The 21,152-nt window shown below is 49.5% G+C and overlaps 1 protein-coding gene across 2 annotated transcripts in view; it reads right to left on the bottom strand.

Moving 5' to 3' along the window:
* Ints3 (integrator complex subunit 3) overlaps positions 1–21,152 on the bottom strand; it is a 41,065-nt gene that overhangs the window by 1,339 nt on the left and 18,574 nt on the right. Inside the window, exons 7-27 of one of the 2 annotated variants that reach the window (XM_052179924.1) lie at positions 18,961–19,105; positions 17,871–18,000; positions 16,416–16,513; positions 13,900–14,091; positions 12,410–12,497; positions 11,887–11,966; positions 11,097–11,188; positions 10,639–10,745; positions 9,879–9,998; positions 9,411–9,540; positions 8,945–8,999; positions 8,608–8,711; positions 8,107–8,151; positions 7,817–7,936; positions 3,860–4,031; positions 2,776–2,844; positions 1,874–1,949; positions 1,421–1,534; positions 1,105–1,153; positions 401–568; positions 59–159 (exon numbers count right to left, since the gene is read on the bottom strand). In XM_052179924.1, coding sequence (XP_052035884.1) covers positions 59–159; positions 401–568; positions 1,105–1,153; positions 1,421–1,534; positions 1,874–1,949; positions 2,776–2,844; positions 3,860–4,031; positions 7,817–7,936; positions 8,107–8,151; positions 8,608–8,711; positions 8,945–8,999; positions 9,411–9,540; positions 9,879–9,998; positions 10,639–10,745; positions 11,097–11,188; positions 11,887–11,966; positions 12,410–12,497; positions 13,900–14,091; positions 16,416–16,513; positions 17,871–18,000; positions 18,961–19,105 — 2,255 coding nt within the window. The remainder of the gene's footprint in view (positions 1–58; positions 160–400; positions 569–1,104; positions 1,154–1,420; positions 1,535–1,873; positions 1,950–2,775; positions 2,845–3,859; positions 4,032–7,816; positions 7,937–8,106; positions 8,152–8,607; positions 8,712–8,944; positions 9,000–9,410; positions 9,541–9,878; positions 9,999–10,638; positions 10,746–11,096; positions 11,189–11,886; positions 11,967–12,409; positions 12,498–13,899; positions 14,092–16,415; positions 16,514–17,870; positions 18,001–18,960; positions 19,106–21,152) is intronic. The other variant, XM_052179925.1, reaches the window with a different exon arrangement.

The raw sequence follows: 21,152 nt of genomic DNA, 5'->3' as shown, positions 1-21,152 counted from the left end.
GGCAGCACCTCCCCCACACTGGCCCGGGAGGAAGGGAGCAGGAAGAAAGGCAGCATACAGTTCTGCTTGGTGTTGGCTAGGTTGAGTCTTAGGTTGTCCAAGTGTTCCAGGATCTGCTCCAGGGTCAGCTGGGCCAGCTTGCTGCTAGAGCTTCTTAGGCTGCACGGGAAGGCAGAGAGTCAAATACTGTCCACTCCTCCAGCGCCCCTCCCTAGGTCAGAGGCAGTCCTAAGTGACACAATGCTGGCGAGGACTCAAGAGGGTGTTCAGCTGTGGGACTCAGGCCTGGTGGTCCTGCATGTCACATGTCTTCTGACCAAACCCACCACCCCTGGGCAGCAGTCACTGCAGACTGCCCTGCGATGACCCGGTGGGCTGCACAGGGCGGGGCGGGGCCCACCTCTGCCTCTTGCGAGGAAGGCTGTTGTTTTTGATGAGTAGGGCCTTGATGTGCTCTGCCAGCAACTCATCGTGCTTCATGCACCAGTGCCTCAGGATGCTGGTGGTGAACTGGTCGTCAGGATGGCACGGCCTGCTCAGAACCATCTTCACCATCTCCTCACTGGGCCTAGGAATCAAAGCAAGCTGGGTTGTTGCACACATGGATGGCTTACCTTGGGGATGGCTACACAGCGTCACTTTCTGATTTCCCAATCCCCCGCCTCTTGGCCCCTGTGGCTTCCTGCTCTCACATCCCTTTCCCCTTCTCTTTGGGCCAAGGAATGCCTGGTTCCATTCTCTGTAGAAGCCACATGAGAAGTGAGATCCCTCCACTTCTGTGGCGGTAGGAAGTGATGCTACAGTCCCCACAAGGTCCTCCCCAGCTTCTCACTTTCTCCAGGTCTTATCAGCTGGCTTCAGAGTGAAGGCAGCTATGGCCCCTGCCCTGCCCCTTCCCTTTTGACGGCACCTCTCACAGGCTGAGGAGTGAAAGGAATAAGGCACAGCAGGAACAGCGATGTTCCGTCCCCACCTACCACCTCCCACCTCTGAGGGTGGGGAAGGCAGATGGCCACGGTCATGGAAGAAAGCATGGCCAACGGAGCAAGGCCCAAGTGCCCAGCATCTAGGGGAGGTTGGGACTCAGAGCCACCAAGAACTCACTTCTCTCTTCGGAGCTGAAGCAGGAGGCAGGACAGGGCCTCTGGGTGCTCTGTGGGGGAGGAAAGAGGTATTCAGGGGAATATATCATCTCAGGAGGCCAACAGCCACCGAACAGAAAGAACAGTCTTGTCCAAGAACTAGGAAGAAACTACAGGCACACTCGGTCTTCAGCTGCTGAGGCCTGGTTCTCTGTTCAGAGGCCTGTAGGGCCATCACCAAAGCACAGTATGTCTTGGTCGTGAGGAGAGGACCCTGGATTATCTCAGAAGCCTGAAAGCCTCATCTTCTGTCCTCCCACAGTCCATGGCTTACTCACCCTTGTATTTGAGGTGCTGGAGGATAGGGATAATGGTCTCCAGGGGGATGTTGTGGGCCAGGAAGAGCTGCCATGCACAATACTGCTCAAAGGTTTCCCAGTCTAGGCTCTGAACTGAAAGAGACAGAAGAAACCCCGCCGAATGTCTGCCTGTCTGTCTGCCTGCTGTCTCTCACATGGCTAACCCACTGACTAGTAGTAGTATCCACTGACTAGATGGAACCGAATCTAGATCCTGTCTGCCCCAGACCATATGGACTGCCAGTCTCTCTGGAGGACGGCTATATTCCCAGCAGCCCAGGGCTGGAGAGGTGAGGGAAGCAGCAGCACACAGACATCAGACGCCATGGTAGTCTACTTCCGCACTTGCTCCCCACAGCTGAGTTCTGTCACTGCTCCCCCGGGGCACTGTGCACTGCCTCCCCCGGGGACCCGGAAGAGCTCCTAACTTACTGAGTATGTTGAGGACCGAGTCCTTTCGAAACATGACCAGGTTCCCCATCATCACATGGCAGACCAGCTCCTGGAGCTAGGCAGGAGGAGACACCACATCCATTAGCTCTAAGAGAGGCCAGAGGGCAGGAGGGGCACGGCCTGGCCCAGGATTCTCAAGGGTGAAGGGGTCAGGTGCAACAGCAATAGGCTTGCAGGGGACAGGCCTGTTAAGGAAAAAGCTACCCACACCCTGATATCAGAGAGAAGAGGAATCACCCCTATCTTGTGAGCTCGGCCTGAAGTGAGAAGACCCTAGGAGGCTGAGCTTTGACCCCGTGTGGGCAGGGAATGGTGGGAGGGAGGGTTCTCAATGCGGAGTCCCCTCTGAGCAGGAGCTGAGTGCTCAGGAGTAGAAATGAGACCCGCCCCATTCAGACATGGACTGATACAGAGCTGCAGTCTGGAGGGCTGCTGTGCATGAGGAAGGTCAAGTAGAAATGGCTAAACATTTTTATTATGAGTTATAGAGAAGACCAGATAAGAGCAAAACACATGAATAAACATGTGTGCGCGCGCAAACACACACACACACACACACACACACACACACACACACACACACGCACACGCACACGCACACGCACACGCACACGCACACGCGCACACCTGCCCACCCTTAGCTTTCCCTGCGCAAACAGGAACTTCTACAGAACAGAGAAACACCATGGAGGATGGGCTTGCCCCCAGCCCCCAGCCTCTCCTGAGCCTTGCTTTGCCCTTCCCAGCCCTAACAGGCTCCACGGGCTCCACATGGAGTGAGAGGCAGAGTGCTGAGGAAGGTGAGCTGTCATGTACAGGCCCACAGAGGACACACCCGCATTCCCAAGTCCTGTTCTCCAGGCCTTGTTGGAAATGATTACCTGTGCAGAGTCAATAACAGCCACAATCATGTTCAGTAGCTCCCCGCTCCTCAAGGTCTCATCTGGAAACTAGAGAGAAAGAAAGGGCAAGGGTGTGGGCTGGACCCACGGCTTTCCTAACCTGTCCCACTCCTTAGCAAATTAGGGTTCTGGTCCTGCACAGAACCAAACAGTTACAAATCTGGGAATCTACGCCTTGTGAACCAACCCCATGTTTCAGTATCCGTATATGTCCACCATGAGCAGACTGTGTTTGGAAAGAGGAATGTGTAAGGTTGGGGGTGGGAGGGTGCTGATAGATGAAGCCAGAACTGACAGAGAGTGGACATAGTGACCAGTGCTGTGGGAAGTGTAACTCAACAAACCTTTGTGTGCCTAGCAACAGAGCGAGCCAATCTGAGCAGACTCTCAGCCACAGAGAAGGGGGGGCAAGAGTGCCCACGTGGGGTAGGCAGGTCCGCAAGCAGAGAGAGATCAGGGAGGGATGCCCTCCTCCCTCCAGGCCTGGCTGTGATCACAGTTCCTCCTGCCATGCCCACACCCTGAGCCTTCATTTCCCTCTTCCTGGGAAGGTTTGCCAAGAGGAGGAAGAGCTGATACCTCCACCTGGATCCCAGCTCTGAGAGAAGATCTGAAGTCATCAGGGACATGAAAGTGAGCGTCCACTACAGAGGATGGGCCTTTGGCTTGGGGATCTTTCTGGTTTAAGAGACCTGTCCTGGCCCAGAAGATAGAGCTAAGCCTGAGACTCCAAGTCAACAGGTAATGACTCACATTACAGCTGAACCAGAATAAGACTTTTGGGAGCTTGAAAAAAGCCCCAGCTTCCAACAGAGATGGAGGAAGACAGCCGTGCTATGGGAAGCAATGAGCATCAAAGGAGGTGGGCACATGGGCAGCAACTGGAGAGCATACGGTAAGTCAGGCAGGGCGGCTCACACCTGTCCTCCCAGCACTCTGAGGAGGGAGCTGAGGAGGGGCTCGCCTACTAGTCTATAGTCAGCCTGACCTTCACAGTGAAGGCTGCAGAATGAGGTGGTCTCCAACATCTCTACCCCACAAGGACCCTGGTGGAGGCACTGACCTCGGTGTAGATTGAAGGCGTGAGGTGGCACAGCAGCCGCACATCATCCTCTTGGCAAGCTTTCATGTCCATCATTAGACAGGTGTGCAGATCTCCTAGCTGGGTAGCCTGGGCAAACGACTCATACAGGTTCATCTTCCCTGCGGCGGCTTTGCTGTAAAACCAGTTGGGCCTAAGCCAACAGTGCAACCCAACACCAGGGCTCAGACATGCTCAGGGGGGCCCATTCGACCCTGCAACTCAGCACACATGGCCCCACATCCCTCCTTATCTTCTCCAAGAGCCCAGCAATTCTGGGGCCAGGAGACACTTTTCCTCCCACAATGCTGGCTTTTGTTGTGTGTTCCTTTTTATTTAGGTGCGCCCTCTACACACCCTGGCTGACCTTGAACTTGCTTCAGTATACACACGTCAGGCTGACCTTCCTTTTATGGAGTTCTACCTGTCACTCCCTCGCAAAGGAGCTAGAATTAAACATGGCCACCACTATGCCCGGCCTCCCCAGTGACCTGACCATCAGCAGTGACAGGAAATTCTCCTGAGAGCAGAGGGAAGGACTCCTGCCATGCCAGAGAAGCAGCAACTGACACTATATACAAAGACCAAACAGAACTGAGGCCTCAGTGTGAGAACTAAATCCATGTGTCTCTCAGACAAGAACATTCATGATGCGGGCCCAGCGGCACACACGTCAGTGGTGGACACGTCAGCAGCACGCAGGTCTGTGAAGGCTGAGACCCTGTTTCCAAATGAAACAAAACCTCCGAGTCACCAGTCAGCACTTGGGAGGCAGAGGAAGGACATCTTCAAGGTCATCCTTAGCTACAAAGCAAGTTTGAGCCCAACTCCAGCTATGTCAGACCACCTTAAAAAACCAGAAACTAAGCATGGTGGCGTACACCTTTGATTCCAGCACTCAGGAGGCAAAGGCAGGTGGATCTCTGAGTTCTAGAGTTGAGTTTTAGGACAACAAAGGCTAACCCTGAGTCTTTCTCTACACAGAGAAACTTTGTCTTAAAAAAAAAAAAGCCAAATAAATAAAATAAGCAACAAAACCAAACCGAAAGGACTGGGGTAAAGATCAATGTTATTCTTGTCTAAGGCGGGCTTACTCCTCCCATCACAAGAACGTGAAACAAAAGGCCAGATCATAACATATGTTAGAGAGCACATCAAGAAATGAAAACTCTGACATTCCTGGGGATTTGAAGACGTTGTAGTTGTAGCTACTTTGTAAAACAGTTTGGCTCTTCCTCACCAGTTCAAAAACAAAGTAACTACATGGCCCAGTAGCCAGTGCAATTCTTGTCCTGGGTATATATCCAAGACACTGAAGAATATATGCACACAATAACTGTAAATCGGTAATCATAGAAGCTGCATTCACAAATGTACAAAACGGACATAAAAAATGTGGCTTATCTATACATTAAAAGACATCCAGCAGCCAGGCAGTGGTGGCGCACGCCTGTAATCCCAACACTTGGGGGGCAGAGGCAGGCGGATTTCTGAGTTCGAGGCCAGCCTGGTCTACAGAGTGAGTTCCAGGACAGCCAGGGCTACACAGAGAAACCCTGTCTCAACAAAACCAAATCCAAAAAAAACCCAACCAACCAAACAAACAAACAAAAAAAAAAAAATTAAAAAAAAGACATCCAGCAAGAGATAAACAACTGATCATCAAAACACATCAGACACAGATTTGAAAACACGATGCTGAGCCACAGGAAACATGTCCCACAAGTCTATTTATATAAAGCATTCACAAGAGTCTTATCTACAGACTGACAGAGACCTCCATTCAGGAGGTGCGAGGTCCTGGGCAAGAGAACGGCAGAGCGGCTGCTTGACAGTACAGGTTTCTCTCTGGGATGGTGGAGGCTTTTTAATTAGGCAGTGGAAATATTTAGTATTCAAGGGCATGTTAAAACCAAATGAACTGGGACTGGAGAGAGGGCTCAGTAGTTAAGAGCACTGACTGCTCTTCCAAAGGTTCTGAGTTCAAATCCCAGCAACACACATGGTGGCTCACAACCATCTGTAATGAGATCTGACACCCTCTTCTGTTGTGTGTCTGAAAACAGCTATAGTGTACTTACATACAATAAATAAATAAATCTTAAAAAAAAACAAAACTGAGCCACAGCAATTTTACGGGAGCTGGAGAGATGGCTCAGTGGTTAAGAGCACTGACTGCTCTTTCTGAGGTCCTGAGTTCAATTCCCAGCAACCACATGGTGGCTCACAAACATCTGTAATGGGATCTGACGCCCTCTCCTGGAGTGTCTGAAGACAGATACAGTGTACTCAAACATAAAATAAATAGTTTAAAAAAAAAAAAAAAACAAATGAACTGAGCCAGGCATGTTGGTGTACACCTTTAATCCCCAAACTTGGGAGGAAGAGGCAGAGTTCAAAGCTAGCCTGGTCTACATCCTGAGTTCCAGGATACCCGAAGCTACATGGAGAAATCCTGTCTTGATAAAGAGAACAAACACCCTCCCGAGCGGCTCGCTGTTTGTGTATGTGTGCATGTCCTGTATGTTCAGGCCAGAGGGTGGCCTTCATCTCTCTCAGGCGCCATCCCCACGGGTGCTGGAGATCAAATTCATGTCCTAATTCCATGCTTGGACTGTAATAATTGAGCTCTAAACCAATCCAACTCTGGCTTGATTTTTGGCTTTCTTTGTGTCACTTGGAGCTGCCCTGGCTGGCCTCCGTTTCAGACCCCTTGGCCTCTGCCTCTCACCCAGCATGACTTTTTTTTTTTTGACACAGGAACTAAACAGACTAGGCTGGCCTCAAACATACCCTGTATGACTGGCAAGATGGCCTAGTGGGTAAGGACACTTGGTATACAGGTTTTCTCCATTTGATCACCAGAACCCATCTATAAAGGTGGAAGGAGAGATTCCATACAAACTGGGGTAAAATGTGCCATGGTTCCTAAAGCTGGTGTTGAATTCCTGATCCTTCTACTTCTACCTCCAAGTCCTGTAATAGGAAGTGTACCACAATGCCTGTAAGAACTGTACACTTTAAAGGACGAGTTGTCCGGGCCTTGTGGGACTGACCTATCATCCTTGGGACGCTGAAGCAAGAGGATTACAAGTTCAAGATCTGTTTGTGCTACTGAGCAGGCTGAGAGACAGCCTGGCAACTAGTCTGTGTCTAGTAGTGCATGTCTGCAAGCCCAGCACTTAGGAGGTTGAGGCAGGAGGATCAGGAGCTTGAAGACCAGCCTAGGCTACATGAAACAAACACCAGCAGCAAAGAGGCTGGACATACAGCTCAGTAGCTCCATCCTCTGCTGCCAAACTGAACAGACAACCACAAAGCACGCAGTGTATGTCCTGTTCTGATATAAGATATCCCCTCAAAGCTCGCGGGGCTCCAGTCACTGCTGCAACAGATTACTTCAGTCCTGAGAAGGAGCTCACCTGCTTCCACCTCCAAATGCCGAGACTCCAGCTTAGAGCCTGGGACACTGGTGGATTCGTGACTAGAAGGCAGGCAGTGGGCTTCCTGGACCTGTGGCCTGCCTGAGGCACTGGGGCATGGATTCAGAAGGTGTATTTCTGGCCCATCTCTGCCACATTCTCTTCTTACTGTTTTGAACTGAGCAACTTCCTCTGCCACATGCCCACTGCTATGGTGTTCTGTCTTACTGCAGGCCTAAAATAAGGGATTCAGTGGACCCTGGACTGAGATGTCTGAAACCAGGAGTCAGCATAAATCTTTCTTCTTTAAGTTTCCCTCAGTGTGTCACAGTGATAAAAAGCTTACTAACACAAGATGTATGGGCCCTGGGTTTAGCCCTCAGCACTAAAAGGAACAAACAAAAGGTAGTATTGCTGCTGACAGCCAAGAGCTGAGGGAGTTGGTGTGCATATGTAAGAGAGAGGCTGGCTCTCCTGAGTGCCCCAACTCCATGCAGAAGATAGAGATCACACCCACCTTGCCCTCAGGTAGTAGAGCAGGTGGTAACCGATCTTGGGTTGCTTCTGGTACAGCTCGGAGAGAAGGTCCAGCAGCAGTGAAAAGCTACTGTTGTCCTCCTGCATCTGACACAGGTTCCTGGACGGGGCAGAAGGGATCATCTAGCACAGGCTCTCAATGGGACAGAAAGCGTTCCCTACCCACTGAATACCTTTTCCTCCCCAGAGAAGTTCCAGAAACCAGGACCAGGGCATCTGTGCACTATCAGGGCAGATGGAAGGCAGGCAGTTCTTCAGCCAAGCACTTACCTAAATATTAGGTACAGAGGTTTGCCTACTGATTCCTCCAGGGACCTAGAAAAGGAAGGCTGCACGTGAGGATCTATATGAAGGGCAAACACCTAAAGGCAGGAAACAGGGAAGATCTGACATCTAGCCTACTCCTTTCCTACGAAAGGCAAACTTCCTGCTGATAGTGCTTTGTAACAGAGAAAGAAACAGGTTCCCAACACGGACATACAATGTGAGGATGCGGTCCTCACTGTGGCTGAGAGTCCTGACTGGCACTCTAGGCTAGGGACCAGTCCCTCCAGAAGCAGCAAAGCTTAGGGATACTAGCCTGGCAGCATTTGTGGGAAAACAGGGCAGGCATGCTGGTCTACTGCCCGGTACCCTCAGGTCTATTACATTAGTATTTGTAAGCATGGAAATAACGAGGAAAGAGGATTTTTTTCTCAAGCCTACAGCAAGGTGTGCTTGGAAGAGCACACTCTGGCTTCTGAGGCCCCAGGTATCAGGGATGAGCCTTACTCTTCAGTGACCTCTTCAGGCAACACCTCCCCTCGAAAGTGGGCCTTGAAGAGCTCCTGTAGGCAGGAAGCCAGGACAGACAGCTGCTCCGAGTCAAAGTCTTCCTGGGTGACAAGAGGGAAGAGAGACATCATAACCCAAACCCAAGCTTCACTGACCCCACCTGCCCAGAACTACTGCTGGGCCCACCTGTCTACCTCCCAGGGCAGCTCGCTCCTGTCCCTACCTCAGAAGGGTTTGTCTGGGGAAGGGAAGGTGGGAGCCCATTCCCAGTGAGGCCTGCCTGAGGAGCTGAGCTGGGAAGGCTCGCACTGCTTTGTCCCTAAGGACCCCTTACCTCCAGGACCTGATCCACAATTTCCTGCATAACCTCACACTGGGCCTCTGTATCACTACAGCGTAAAAGTGAGAGAAAATTAGTAATGGCGCGGGGGTGGGGGGGGGGGTGGGGGTGGGGTGGGGTGTAGTACCCATCCCAAGGTGTATACATGCGCATGCAGACCCATGAAGGAGCTGGGAGCTCCCAGCTCAGAAGGGAGACTTCCTGACAGTAATGCCGCTCTGTGGGCAGAGGCCCAAAGAAGAGGAAAATCTCCACTGGGCATGCTCTAAACTCCAGAATACTTAGAGTAGGGCCCCAGGGTGTTAGGGAGCGGGACTCCCCTATGCCCACTGACATCAGCCAAAGACATTTCTCAGGAAGCCTCAACTTCCCCTCCACACTCACCATCCACCCACATCATCTAGGTAGTAAGAAGCGCCTGGTCTGGGCCTCCTAGGGTGGGGGCAGGGCTTGTACCCACCTTCCCTTCTGTAGCTGTAGCACTTTGTCCCTTAGGGACTCATCCAACTGATCAAGGTAAGGGGTGACATCAACCGGCTCCTCCACAACAGTCTCCTTAATAGGGTGGAAGCGAAACTCTCTTTTCTTCCCTAAGGATGGTTTGTCAGACTTTAGTACCAGAGACAGCCCCCATGACTGCCTGCTCCCTCCTCATAGCTCTCACAGTGAACCTGCCCTCCCTCTTGCCGTGGTAAGTCCCTGACCATGCACATGGATGTCCCAGCTCATACCTACAAATGGGCAAGCCCACTTTACCCTCCTGCCTTAGAGTCAACTGCTAAGCTCTGTACCATTGAGCCTCACCCAGTAATGAACAAAATTCACATTCATGGGCAAAAGAGGTAGGCTAGAAAGACTGCAGGCAGGCTACCTGTGAGATCGGCCTCTTGGGCTGCCACAATTCACACACTCCCAGTGTTAACCTTACCTTTGCTATTAAGATCCTCCTCATCATCACTGAAGGCCGCCTCTGCATTGTCATAGCAACTCTCGTCCTTATCTGATAGATGGTTGTCCATTTCCATGGAAACAGGCTCTTCAATTTTGACTTGTGAGTAAAGAGAAAGACTCCTGCTAGCCTCGTGTGTTCCCCAGTATAGCCCATGCTTCTGGGAAGGAGACTAGTAGGCAGGTAGGAGAGTACTGAGGGTAGGATGGTGCCCTAAATGGCACACGGCAGGAAGGAAGGACGAACTTGCTTTCTCAAGTTCCCTGTGACCCACCCAGAGGAAGGGACAGCATAAGACAAGACTTTTTCATGTCAGCTCAGGATAAGTGATGCAGAGGCATAGTCTGTTTCTGTTCTCAAACAGGCGTTTATGCATCGCAGGCAACTCCTGGTCCCCTGATCTTCCTGCTTCCTCCTATGTGCTAAGATTACGAGCAAGCATCAACATGCTCAGCTCTGGGGACATTTATTAGTCTTCTTTAATTTAAAACAAAGTTGGAAAGTAGTGCTTGACTTAAGTCCTTATTCCAAGACAACAAATTCTGACAGCCAGTCTGGCAGTTGGCAGTCTGAAATTGGGAGCAGAGTGAACATGAGAAGCACTGATGAAGGGCCTGCGCTAAAGAACGGGATGAGCGGTGACGGGCAAACGTCTGGGAGGCAGCATGGCCTCACGGAAAGTCGGAGAGCAAGAGCAGTGAGGGAGAGTTCAATTAAGGCTCTGAGAGGAAGTCCATACCTTCCACAGGAGGGGAGGGTGAGCTGCAGAACTCAGGAAACTTCTCTCGCAGCATGGACCGAAGCTCTTTATCCAATTTAGGGTTGTCAAAGAGGGGAGCCAAGTGTCTAACAGAGAGTACAGATGAAGGTCAACATCAGACAAGATACCCTCTGCCCACTGCTAATCAGCACGGACACAGACGTGCCGAGCAGCACAGCTGTGCCACCTTCAGACCCTTCAGAGTCAACAGGGGCAGGAAGGCCTTTGAAGCCCACGGTAACGACGACCAGTTAGAAATTCCTGTGTCAAGAGGCCATTAGTCTTTCCACCCACAGTAGAAGGTGAAGGCAGCACTTGTTACAGCTGTCAAGGGAAGGAGTCAGCAGCGGCGTGACATCTGGATGACATCTTATCTAACGCAGATAGGACCTAATGAAAAATGGGAGAGCCCCACCCCTAACACACAAAATCCTTACGCCAAGACTCGTTTCTCCACAATGTGGTTGAGGGAAGAAAAGACACCCTGCCGAACGTGGCCTTCCAATGGTGGGTAGAAGTTAGGAATGATCTGGAAGGGAAGAAGTGGAGGGAGTAACTACAATGTTTTGCTGGACTAGAACTAAAAAGCGAATGCAGAAAGGGCTACAATGTTCTCCATTACTTCAGGCTATGAAGACAGAATCCTTGGACTAGACCCAGCTGGTCCTCAAATACTTTAGATCCTATCCTTTAGTAGCATCTTTTTTTTTTTTTTTTTTTTTTTTGGTTTTTTTCAAGACAGGGTTTCTCTTGTGTAGCCCTGGCTGTCCTGGAACTCACTCTGTAGACCAGGCTGGCCTCGAACTCAGAAACCCGCCTGCCTCTGCCTCCCAGAGTGCTAGGATTACAAGGGTGCGCCACCACCGCCCGGCTAGTAGCATCTTGTAGTTAAGAATCTTGGTAACGGGCTGGAGAGATGGCTCAGAGGCTAAGAGCACCGACTGCTATTCCAGAGGTCCTGAGTTCAAATCCCATCAACCACATGGTGGCTCATAACCATCTGTAATAGGATCTGACCCCCTCTGCTGGGTATCTGAAGACAGCATACATATGCATAAAATAAATAAATTAAAAAAAAAAGAATCCTGGAAACAAGGGTCAGTTCCACTGGAGACAGTGTCTTCCAATTCAGGTTCAGGACTACGTAGTGTAGAACATTCTGGGAAGACCTATCACTGGGAGACTCACCCCTGCTCATTCAGGACAGGGCAGAGTCCTAGCACTTACTCGGCACATGAAGTCCAGGAGCGTGGCAGTGATGGCTGGGTGGGGCTTCATGGAATGATGCATGACCAGGATAGCTGGCTCTAGAGAATGTGAAATAAGAATAAATGGTTCCCCTGCATCAGGTGCCATCTCCACAACTGTGTGTGTAAAGCCCTAGGAAATTCTGTGTCTAGTTCCCCAACTCCAACCAAGCAGGGAACCTTCCAGAACTGCACTCAGTCCTCACTTATCTCCTTGCCTGGACCTGAATTCAGCTTAGAGAAAAGAAACAGGGCAGATTTCCCCTGCCTAGGCCCTCCCACTCAGAGCTCAAGGCCACAGGGAGGAGGCAGCAGCCATTAGTTGACCTCATGGAAGCCACTTTCCCTCTAGGTCAAGGGAGGACTGAATGGGAACGAGGGAATTGCTCCTAGATAAACCACCTCCACCCCGCACTGCCCGATACTGATGACTGTTGTCACCAGGACTCACAATGGGGGCTTGGGGGATGGCAGGGTGGTGGGGACTGGTCCCAATCACATACCTATGTTCATAATGCTATCCTTGTCTGGGCTGAAGAACAGCCAGTCATAAAACAAAGCAAGCTTGGCATTGGAGGCAGCAACGTTGGACTGGAAAAGAGAAGGGGAAAGGGCTAGTTCCATCAATCAGCCCCCATCTTTCCAGAGCCTGGGGTAGATTCCAGGGCCCACCTGGCCGGTCCATCTTTGAAATCCAGTTCCCAGTAAAAGACGGAAGACCGCTATCAGGGTGAGGAACATACATGCCTACTATATGGAAAGTGGACTGGATTTTTCCTGTAGCAAGCACTACACATGCCTGGTCCCCATTAGGAGAACAGCGTGGGCACACTGATAAACTGTGAGCAGAGGTGGTGTTCACAGTAGCCTGCAGCAGTCTTTGCTGAACAAGCAGGGCACCTCCCTAGAGACCCCTAGGAATGGCTGCTGCCTGAATCAGCACATTCCAGGGACACCGTGAAATGGGGGAAGGGCTGAGATGCTTAGGAACAGTGTAACTCTAGCACAGAAAAGCACACTCTGGGAAGGAAATGGCTCCTTTAAAAGTTCTCTGTGTTTGAGGAAACAAAGTATCCAAAGCTGATAGCAAAAGTTATGGAAGTAAGTATCTAAGACAGTGGCTCTCAACCTTCCTAGCACTGCGACCCTTTAGTTCAGTTTCTCATGTTATAGTGACCTCCAACCATAAAATTATTTTCAACTCGTAATTTTGCTATTATTATGAATTGTGATAAAAGCATCTGATATGCAGGATATCTGACACGTGACCCCTATGGAAGGGTAATCTAATTCCCAGAGGGAAGTCTGGAGATCATGCAGACTCTTGCAAAAGGACTCTTGCAAAGGACTTAGGTTTTGTTTCAACACCAACATAGTGATTCACAACCACCTATAACTTCAGTTCCCTCTTCTAACCTCTGGATCTCCACCGGCATAAACACAAACATACCATAAACAAACAAACAAACAAACAGAAGGATGAAAGCCCTGAATCTGAATAGGAAACAAGAATTTAACTACATAGGGATTCTAGAAGCAAAGAGGGAAACAGGTGGCCTCAGAGACCCAGGGACCCAGGATTCCTTATGGGCCCAGGGAGTGACTCCTCAAGAATTCAGACTTTGAGCTGACAGTGGTTGGTGCACACCTAACTGCAGATATGAAGGGACCTACTGGAGGACTGTAACTCAAGGCTAGCTGGATCTATACAGTAAAATCTTGTATCAAGCAGACAACAGAAATCAAGGTGGAGCGGGGGCTTGACAGTAAAGATGATGATTAGCCTAGTCAAACCAAAGCAAGCCTAGATCGAGGACTGTCAATTTCTAGAGACAAGGGAGAAAGGATAAGAGCCTGAACGGTCAGTCCACTACCCACTAGTGTTCAGATGGCCTTGGAATGAGAGGTGGTATGCGAGGTGGAATGACCAGGAACATACTAGAAGAGCACAGCTCACCACCCAGCAGTCTCTACCCTTGGCCTGGCCCTTTACCGTGCATGTTGTCAGGAGCCAGCCAATGATGGCCCATCGGGGCAAGATATCAGAACTCAGCACTTCGTTAGAGGGGTGCACTACCCCACAGATGTATCGAATGAGGTCACAGCGCAGAGACTGGCTGTCAGGCGTTGAGAGGTACTGGCGCTGGAACCAATCCTGGTATCGCTTTTGCTGGCCAAACCGCACCTGGGGGAGGAGGAAGTGGAGAGGAGGGTGGGAGGATGAACAGAAGGAAACTGGAGACTTGACTTGGATTCACGTCCTTCCAACAACTTCATTACGTTCATGTGTTTCCTGATGCCCTCTCCTTGCGGGTAACAAACCAGCCTGCCTTGACCTTGCATACTGGCGGCAGGCTCACACTTGACAGCGGCCTGGAGCCACATTGGCCTCCAAAGGCTGCTGTAGACCATTTCTGGCTGCTTACTCTTGCACTTATCACTGGTTCACTGGCCAGAAGCATTATCTTTTTCCTTTTCTCGAGCAGAGAATGTTCCCGCAGAGCAAGAGCTAGGCCTGGTCACCACAGGCTGCTTCTTGACACAGGACAACCTCAACAAGACTGCTAACTAAGGCATACACGCCAGACCAGGGAGCAGGTCCCTTCCCAAACACACATCAAATGTTTACAAATGGCAACACTAGAGCCAGATATGGTGGTGAAAACACAAAATCCCAGCACTCGGAAGCTAATGTAGAAAGAGGGCCAATAGCTCAAAGATGACCGCACTACATAGTAAGACCCTGCCTCAAACCAACCATACAACCAAATAGCAGCACTAATGAAGGAGGACCTAGTGCTCTCTTCTAGTCCTCTCAGAAGACATCAAACTAGATCAGAAAGGTTAACAAGATGCTTCCAGGCCAACAGTAAGTAAAAAAGAACTGTGGCAGCAATAGTGGCTGAATACTTGAAACTCAGCAACTGTGGCGGGGACACAGTCTTAACATACAGGTGTGATGGTTGATTTGACGACATAAATAAAATAGAGTGTCACTATGGAAGATGCAACCTCATCTGGGAATATGTCCCCACCAGATTGGCCTGTGGGCAAGGAAGACTGATTTTCTTGATTGATGGTTGATGTGAGAGGGCCCAGCTCTCTACGGGTGGTGCCACTCGGGGCTGATGGACTGAGGCATCACAGTAAGGCAGAGCAAGCAGGAGAGGAGAGCTAGCAAGTGGAACCCTCCACGGCTGGCTTCTGCTTCAGTGCCTGGCTTCGGGCTGAGCTCCTCAGTGATGGACTGTGCTGACTGGAAACAAGCCCTTTCCTCCCCAAGTTGCTTATGCTCATGGTATTTTATCACAGCAAAACAACACGTATCTACTCTGAATGTGGCCTTTTAAGACACAATGCTGTTAGGGAGCCCAGGCTATCCTGAAACCGGAGAGCCTATGCCTCAGTGTCCTCATGCAGGGGCTGACACAACCCTCCTACAATTTGTTTTGTCTTTTCTTCTTTTGTTGGACACTGTCTTGCTATGCAGCCCTAGCTGGATTGGAATACATAAAGATCTGTCCCTCCTGCTTCTCATGTACTGGGATTAAAGTGCATGTCTCTGTGTCCAGTGGTTTTGTCTTTTATAAACACAGGATCTCATGTAGCCCAGGCCATCTTCAATTTGTAGCAGCTATCTTTACTAGCTTTTTCTTTCTTTCTTTCTTTTTTTTTTTTTTGTTCGAGACAGGGTTTCTCTGTGTAGCCCTGGCTATCCTGGAACTCACTCTGTAGACCAGGCTGGCCTCGAACTCAGAAATTCACCTGTCTCTGCCTCCCAAGTGCTGGGGGTAAAGGCGTGCACCACCACCGCCCGGCCTTCACCAGCTTTCTTGTGCACAGATTATTTGCAGCTACTGCTACACATCCTTTTTTTTTTTTTTTTTTTAATGTTTAATGTGTTTTTGTTTACTTGTTTGAACAAGGTTTCACTATGTATTCCTGCAGAACCTCAAATTTGTGGCAATCCTGCCTCTGCCTCTTAAGTGCTGGGATCATAGGTGTACACACCACACCTGGTTACTAATTTAAACTGTAACATTTGGCAAGTAGCTACAAGAGGCAGCAGAGTCTCAACATTTCTGTGCTGTCTTGGAAATCTGAAGGCTGGCTACAGAGGAGCTGTCTACAAAGTCCACTAAACACAGATCCCACAAACATCCTCAGAGAGGGGAAAACCACAGTCTTCAGACAGTTTTACCACAATGCAACTATATTTGGTAATCAAAAGGCCTATACTGCAGATAGAACACCTTTGTACAATCACTGGCAGGGCTGCTTTTAAAAACAAAACATCCAAAGAGCTAGAATTTTGTCTTGCTTATTCAACTACACTTCTAATTTTTCTTTTCTTGCACTGTGTAATGTGTAAGCATAGACTGAAGCAAAAAGTAAGGGACATTACTTAGTCACTCTCGTGTGGGTCAGCAGGCAGCAGTGACAAATCTGCACAGGGCTCAACTAACACCTGACCCTGTACCCCATCTTCCTATGCACAGATGATCTCACCCGGGATGTCATGAAGAGGAGCTTCGTTTCCATATCTGGGGTTAGACGGCAGGCTAGAAATTTCCGGGATGTTCTTGACTGAAGTAGCTGTAAGATACCTGAACCAAAGGCAGAAGAGAAGTGTGAGGACCACACAGAGAAATGGAAGGTGCAAGACAACAGGCAAGTGTGCTTTAACTCACAGGCCTATCCAAGGCAAGCCCTAGAGACGGCCAGCAAAGGCATACAAGGTTGCCACCATTCACACCGACTACAGTGGTTTTCCACTACTGGCCTCCCAGCCACCCATGATTTTAGAGTTAGAAATAAGTGGGAAATTCAGGGGGAAATATGATGACTCCTAACCTGCCTTCCTGCTACTCAGAGTGACACTATGAAATCCTAGGACCAATGTGATTGTGTGGTACAGCCATAAACACTGCAGTCAGAAAGACCTGTAGTCAAATCCTTCCTGTTATTTACTGTGTGGCCTTCAGCAAGTGCCTTAATCTTTGTAAATCTCTTAAGGGCTGTACAGACAATTAAATAAGCTGCACACACCCTCTGACAGAGCCAGGCAACCCAACACATGCTAAGGTATTAGCAGAGAATCACACTGTAGCACTGTCTTCTCTGTCCTCACTTCCCAGGTCCTAGATGGCAGCTTTAGCTTGTGTGCGTGCACACACACATTTGTGCTGTGCAGAACCACTGGAGGTGTGAGGGGAAAAAATGAAGCTACAGAGTTGCTATTCAAAATACAACAGGATTCTGGGTAAGTTAAAAGGACAAGGAAAACATTGTCAGGAGAAAACAGACAAGCATGCACATACACACCCTTTTGGAATAAGAAGCCAGGGCTATTTCTTTTTCTTTTCCACAGCTCTAGAAATCAAACTCAACACTGTAGGTGCTTTATCACTGAGCTACATCCTGGAGGTCATCTCTTCCAAGACCAGCTGGACAGTCTGTTGACTCCCCGTCTACCACAATAAAGCTTTTTTGGTCATCACCTTGACAAGGAATGGTGGGAAGGGAGGACATCTTTCTGTCCCATGACTGTCCTTTACATTTCTTTTTTTTTTTTTTTTTTTTGGGATTTTGTTTTTTCAAGACAGGGTTTTTCTGTGTAGCCCTGGCTGTCCTGGAACTCACTCTGTAGACCAGGCCAGCCTGGAACTCAGAAATCCACCTGCCTCTGCCTCCCAAGTACTGGGATCATAGGCGTGCGCCACCATGCCCGGCTCTGATTTTTTCTTTTTTAGGAGCAATGGCAACTGAAAGCAGGCACGTAGGCCGAGCCAGGAAGCACGAGCTGCTCTGAGCCTCTGCCGTTCCCACATCCACATGAAACTGGCGTACTGCGTCCTATCTCAAGCTTTCCCTGACTACTAAAATCTCTTCTAGGCCAACTGTGCCCCTTCAAATCCAATCAGGACATACATACGGATAGGGCATACCCAGGTGCCTACTTACCTGTAAACTGAGGACTCAAGGCCTGAGGGTTATGGATGATATCTTTCCACAGTAGTTCAAATTCTGGTATCCTAGCAACATTCTGAAGTAATCTTACAAGATCCCGGCCAATCATCAAACATTCCATAAACTGGATAGGAGGGAGATTGGAGAATGGGAGCAGAGAGAATAAAAACATGGCTTGTTCCCTTCTGGGGGAAGGACAAAAGAAAACGCCCTATGAAGGAACCCTAACACGATTCTTGTGGAGCAGGGGACTGTTCGGGGAGGGAAGGTGGAGGCTGGGGCACCTCACAAGGACAGAGGGGCTGGGAATGGCTGGACCATGCAGATCCTCATCATCAAGTCCCCTCTCCTCTCCTGGATTCAGTTCAAAGGAACTGATTCTGAAAGTATGGGGCTGGAAGGGAGCCCACATATATACTACCCCAAAGTTCATTCTGTCCATCAGAAAAGACAATTTGTTATAAAGAAATGATCTGTAACTGTATGGTCTAAACAATACTGATTAACAGCATGTGCCTATACAATTATGTGAAAACATTTTGAATTTTTTTTTTTTAATTTGGTTTTTCAAGACAGGGTTTCTCTGTGTAGCCCTGGCTGTCCTCGAACTCAGAAATCAGCCTGCCTCTACCTCCCAGAGTGCTGAGATTACAGGCGTGCACCACCACTGCCCGGCTTCTGATATTTCTTTTAATTAACTTTTCCTATGTAGTCAGTGTCCTCATAGCTTAGATCTAAAATATCTCTCTTGGGAGAAACTATAGTAAATAATTCATAATACACCCAAGTAAACACACCAATTACTTCTGGGGGAGGTGGGTTCATGTGACAGCGGGCACACGATAGCTGCCGTCTGTTGTACATCACTGTAAGCTGACACTGAGCATAGTGCCCTGAGGACCCCGGCACTGCAGCTGACGTGTCTAGGAGCCGTGCTTTGCTCTTGAGCCGTGTAGGGATGGTGGAAATGCTAATCTGAACCACCTGCACCTCTACCAAGGCATGTCTGGCCCAGAAGCACAAAGGCCATAGGGACACCACACCTCATGGGGCGTCACTTCCTCATACTGTTGGGTTCCCTTACCCGCTCCCGAAGCAAGGAGATACAGAAGTCGACTTCCTTCTGTCGAAGGGTGTGGAGCTGGGCGGTGCCGTGGTGGTCCACAAGGAGGCGGAGGTAGGTGTACACGGCCATGGCGATGAGGATGCTGCTCTTCAGCACCCATTCCCTGCGGGGCGGGAAGACGCTGCACCACCTCGTGCCAAGACCGCCTCACCCCACAGCTGCACCTCACACTTCTGTGATGACCACACACTGAGAATAATGTCTTCTGTCTTTTGAAGGTTTCTCTGCCTGTTAGTATCCAACTATGAGCTGACTAAGGAAGGTAAAGGTAACTACTTTTCCTCACCAGGGAGATGCCTCACAAAGGTAGGTACCAAATGAATCAGCTCTTATAACGTAAATACATTCACGGCTGCCAATAAAATAACTGTGCTTGCTAACTCATTCAACTGCCAAGGCCCACCAGATCTGAGGTGGTGTACGCTAGGCTTGGGAGAGAGGCAAGCTACATTTTTCCTGCTGAGCTACAGTGTTTTCTGTCAGTAGTTCTCTTAAGTGTGAGGCAAAGACCTCTGGGGATTTCCAGGACCTTTCCAGGGCCAGGAGTTCTTAGAACACATTGTGCTAGCCCTCTACCAGGCTTATTATTATAGCCAACCAAACCACAAACCTTTCCCTGGCTTTAACCACTAACCCCACCCTCAGATAATGAGTCACCTGCCCTAACCCAGAATCTGCAAGGATTTGGGGGTGTGGGGAAGGCATCTGATTTTAGATGGCAAAGCCCATTTCCCCAGAGTTTTGGAATTTCCCTGGAAAACAGTGTTAAAAAGCATTATCTGTTCCCAACTGCTTCAAAAGGGGCAGAGGTAAGACTCAGTGCGGAGGGCCCCACACACTAATGCTGCCTCTAAGTGCCAAGTCTGTAATTGCTTTGACACCCCTGCTGAAAGGCAGAGAACTAGAGGAAGAGCTTAATTAATATAACCAGGCAACTTCCTGATTCAGGACATATAATCAAGCCACTTCATTAACTACAGGGCCATGGCCTTCTCTTCTTTCTTTTTCTTTTGTGTATATGGGAGCTGGTTTTTGAAACAGAGTTTTGCTATATAGCCCAGGCTAGAGTTCAATTTAGAGTAATTCTCCTGCCTCAGTCTCCTTCTCAAATGCTCGGACTCTATGCATGCACTACTAGGCCTAGTAGTGTCCTACTGTCCTTTTGTTCTCACAAAACGGAAATGCTAGCCAAGGACACGCGCTTCCTTTTACCCCTGCATCCCTAAAAACACTTGGAAAGGTTAGGAAAACAGGATGGTAAGCTAGAACACAGTTTTAAACGCCAAGGTATTCCCTTTCACCAAAAGTGTGACAGGGTCAGGCAGCAATGTGGCTGCTATGTGACATCTGTATGGGAAATTCAGCTTTAAGGTATGGCTAGAACAGAATCTGACATGAGAAACAGAATGAGAAGAATCACTTTGGAGGAAGGTCACTGGCAGAAGCGAAGGACAAATGGCATAATGAAGAGAGGGAGGCGGAAGGAAGAGCCTCAAGCCAAAGGCAGCAGAGCAACACAGCGACCTAAAGAGCAGAGGCCTAGTAAGAAACTCCTAGGAAGCCCCGTTGCTAGTGTGACGACCTGGCCCTAGGCCACTAGGTGGCACTACAGAGCGGGACTGGGAAGAACACAGCTCTAGATTATGAAGAGAACCATTCTTTCAAACTGAAATGAATATGAACGATTTTAGGCACCTCAGTCATTTGGCTACTTGATGTCCTTACTCAGAAAGAGACACTAAAAAGAAGTGATGCAGAAACTGGGTCTGTAGCATCAAGGGGGAGCCATAGCACATTTACAACCTAGAACGGCCCTCACAGTGCCCCTCACTTGGTTGGGGAAAAGGAGACAAAGGCGGGCTCTCTACCCCCAGTCACCTACACTGCCCCTGCGCCATTCCAAAATAGAGCCTGTGCTGGGCCGAGGCTCAGAGGGAGGAGAGCACCTGCCAAGCCCTGCGGTTGGCTGGCCCCTCGCCGGGCCCCTCTGCTGAGCTCATTTCCCTCTCAGTCCCCCCAAATATAAACATTCCAAGGAGGCCTGGGTCAAAAATAAACCCTTATCAGATGAAACCAGATTTTCTGGGCTCTGAGATATTTTAGCAAGGTTTTTTTTTTTTTTTTTTTTGGTTTTTTGAGACAGGGAGACA

The sequence above is a fragment of the Apodemus sylvaticus genome, chromosome 4 (assembly GCF_947179515.1).
Source record: "Apodemus sylvaticus chromosome 4, mApoSyl1.1, whole genome shotgun sequence".
Classification (NCBI taxonomy): Eukaryota; Metazoa; Chordata; class Mammalia; order Rodentia; family Muridae; genus Apodemus; species Apodemus sylvaticus.
This window is presented reverse-complemented; position numbering and strand designations above follow the sequence as displayed.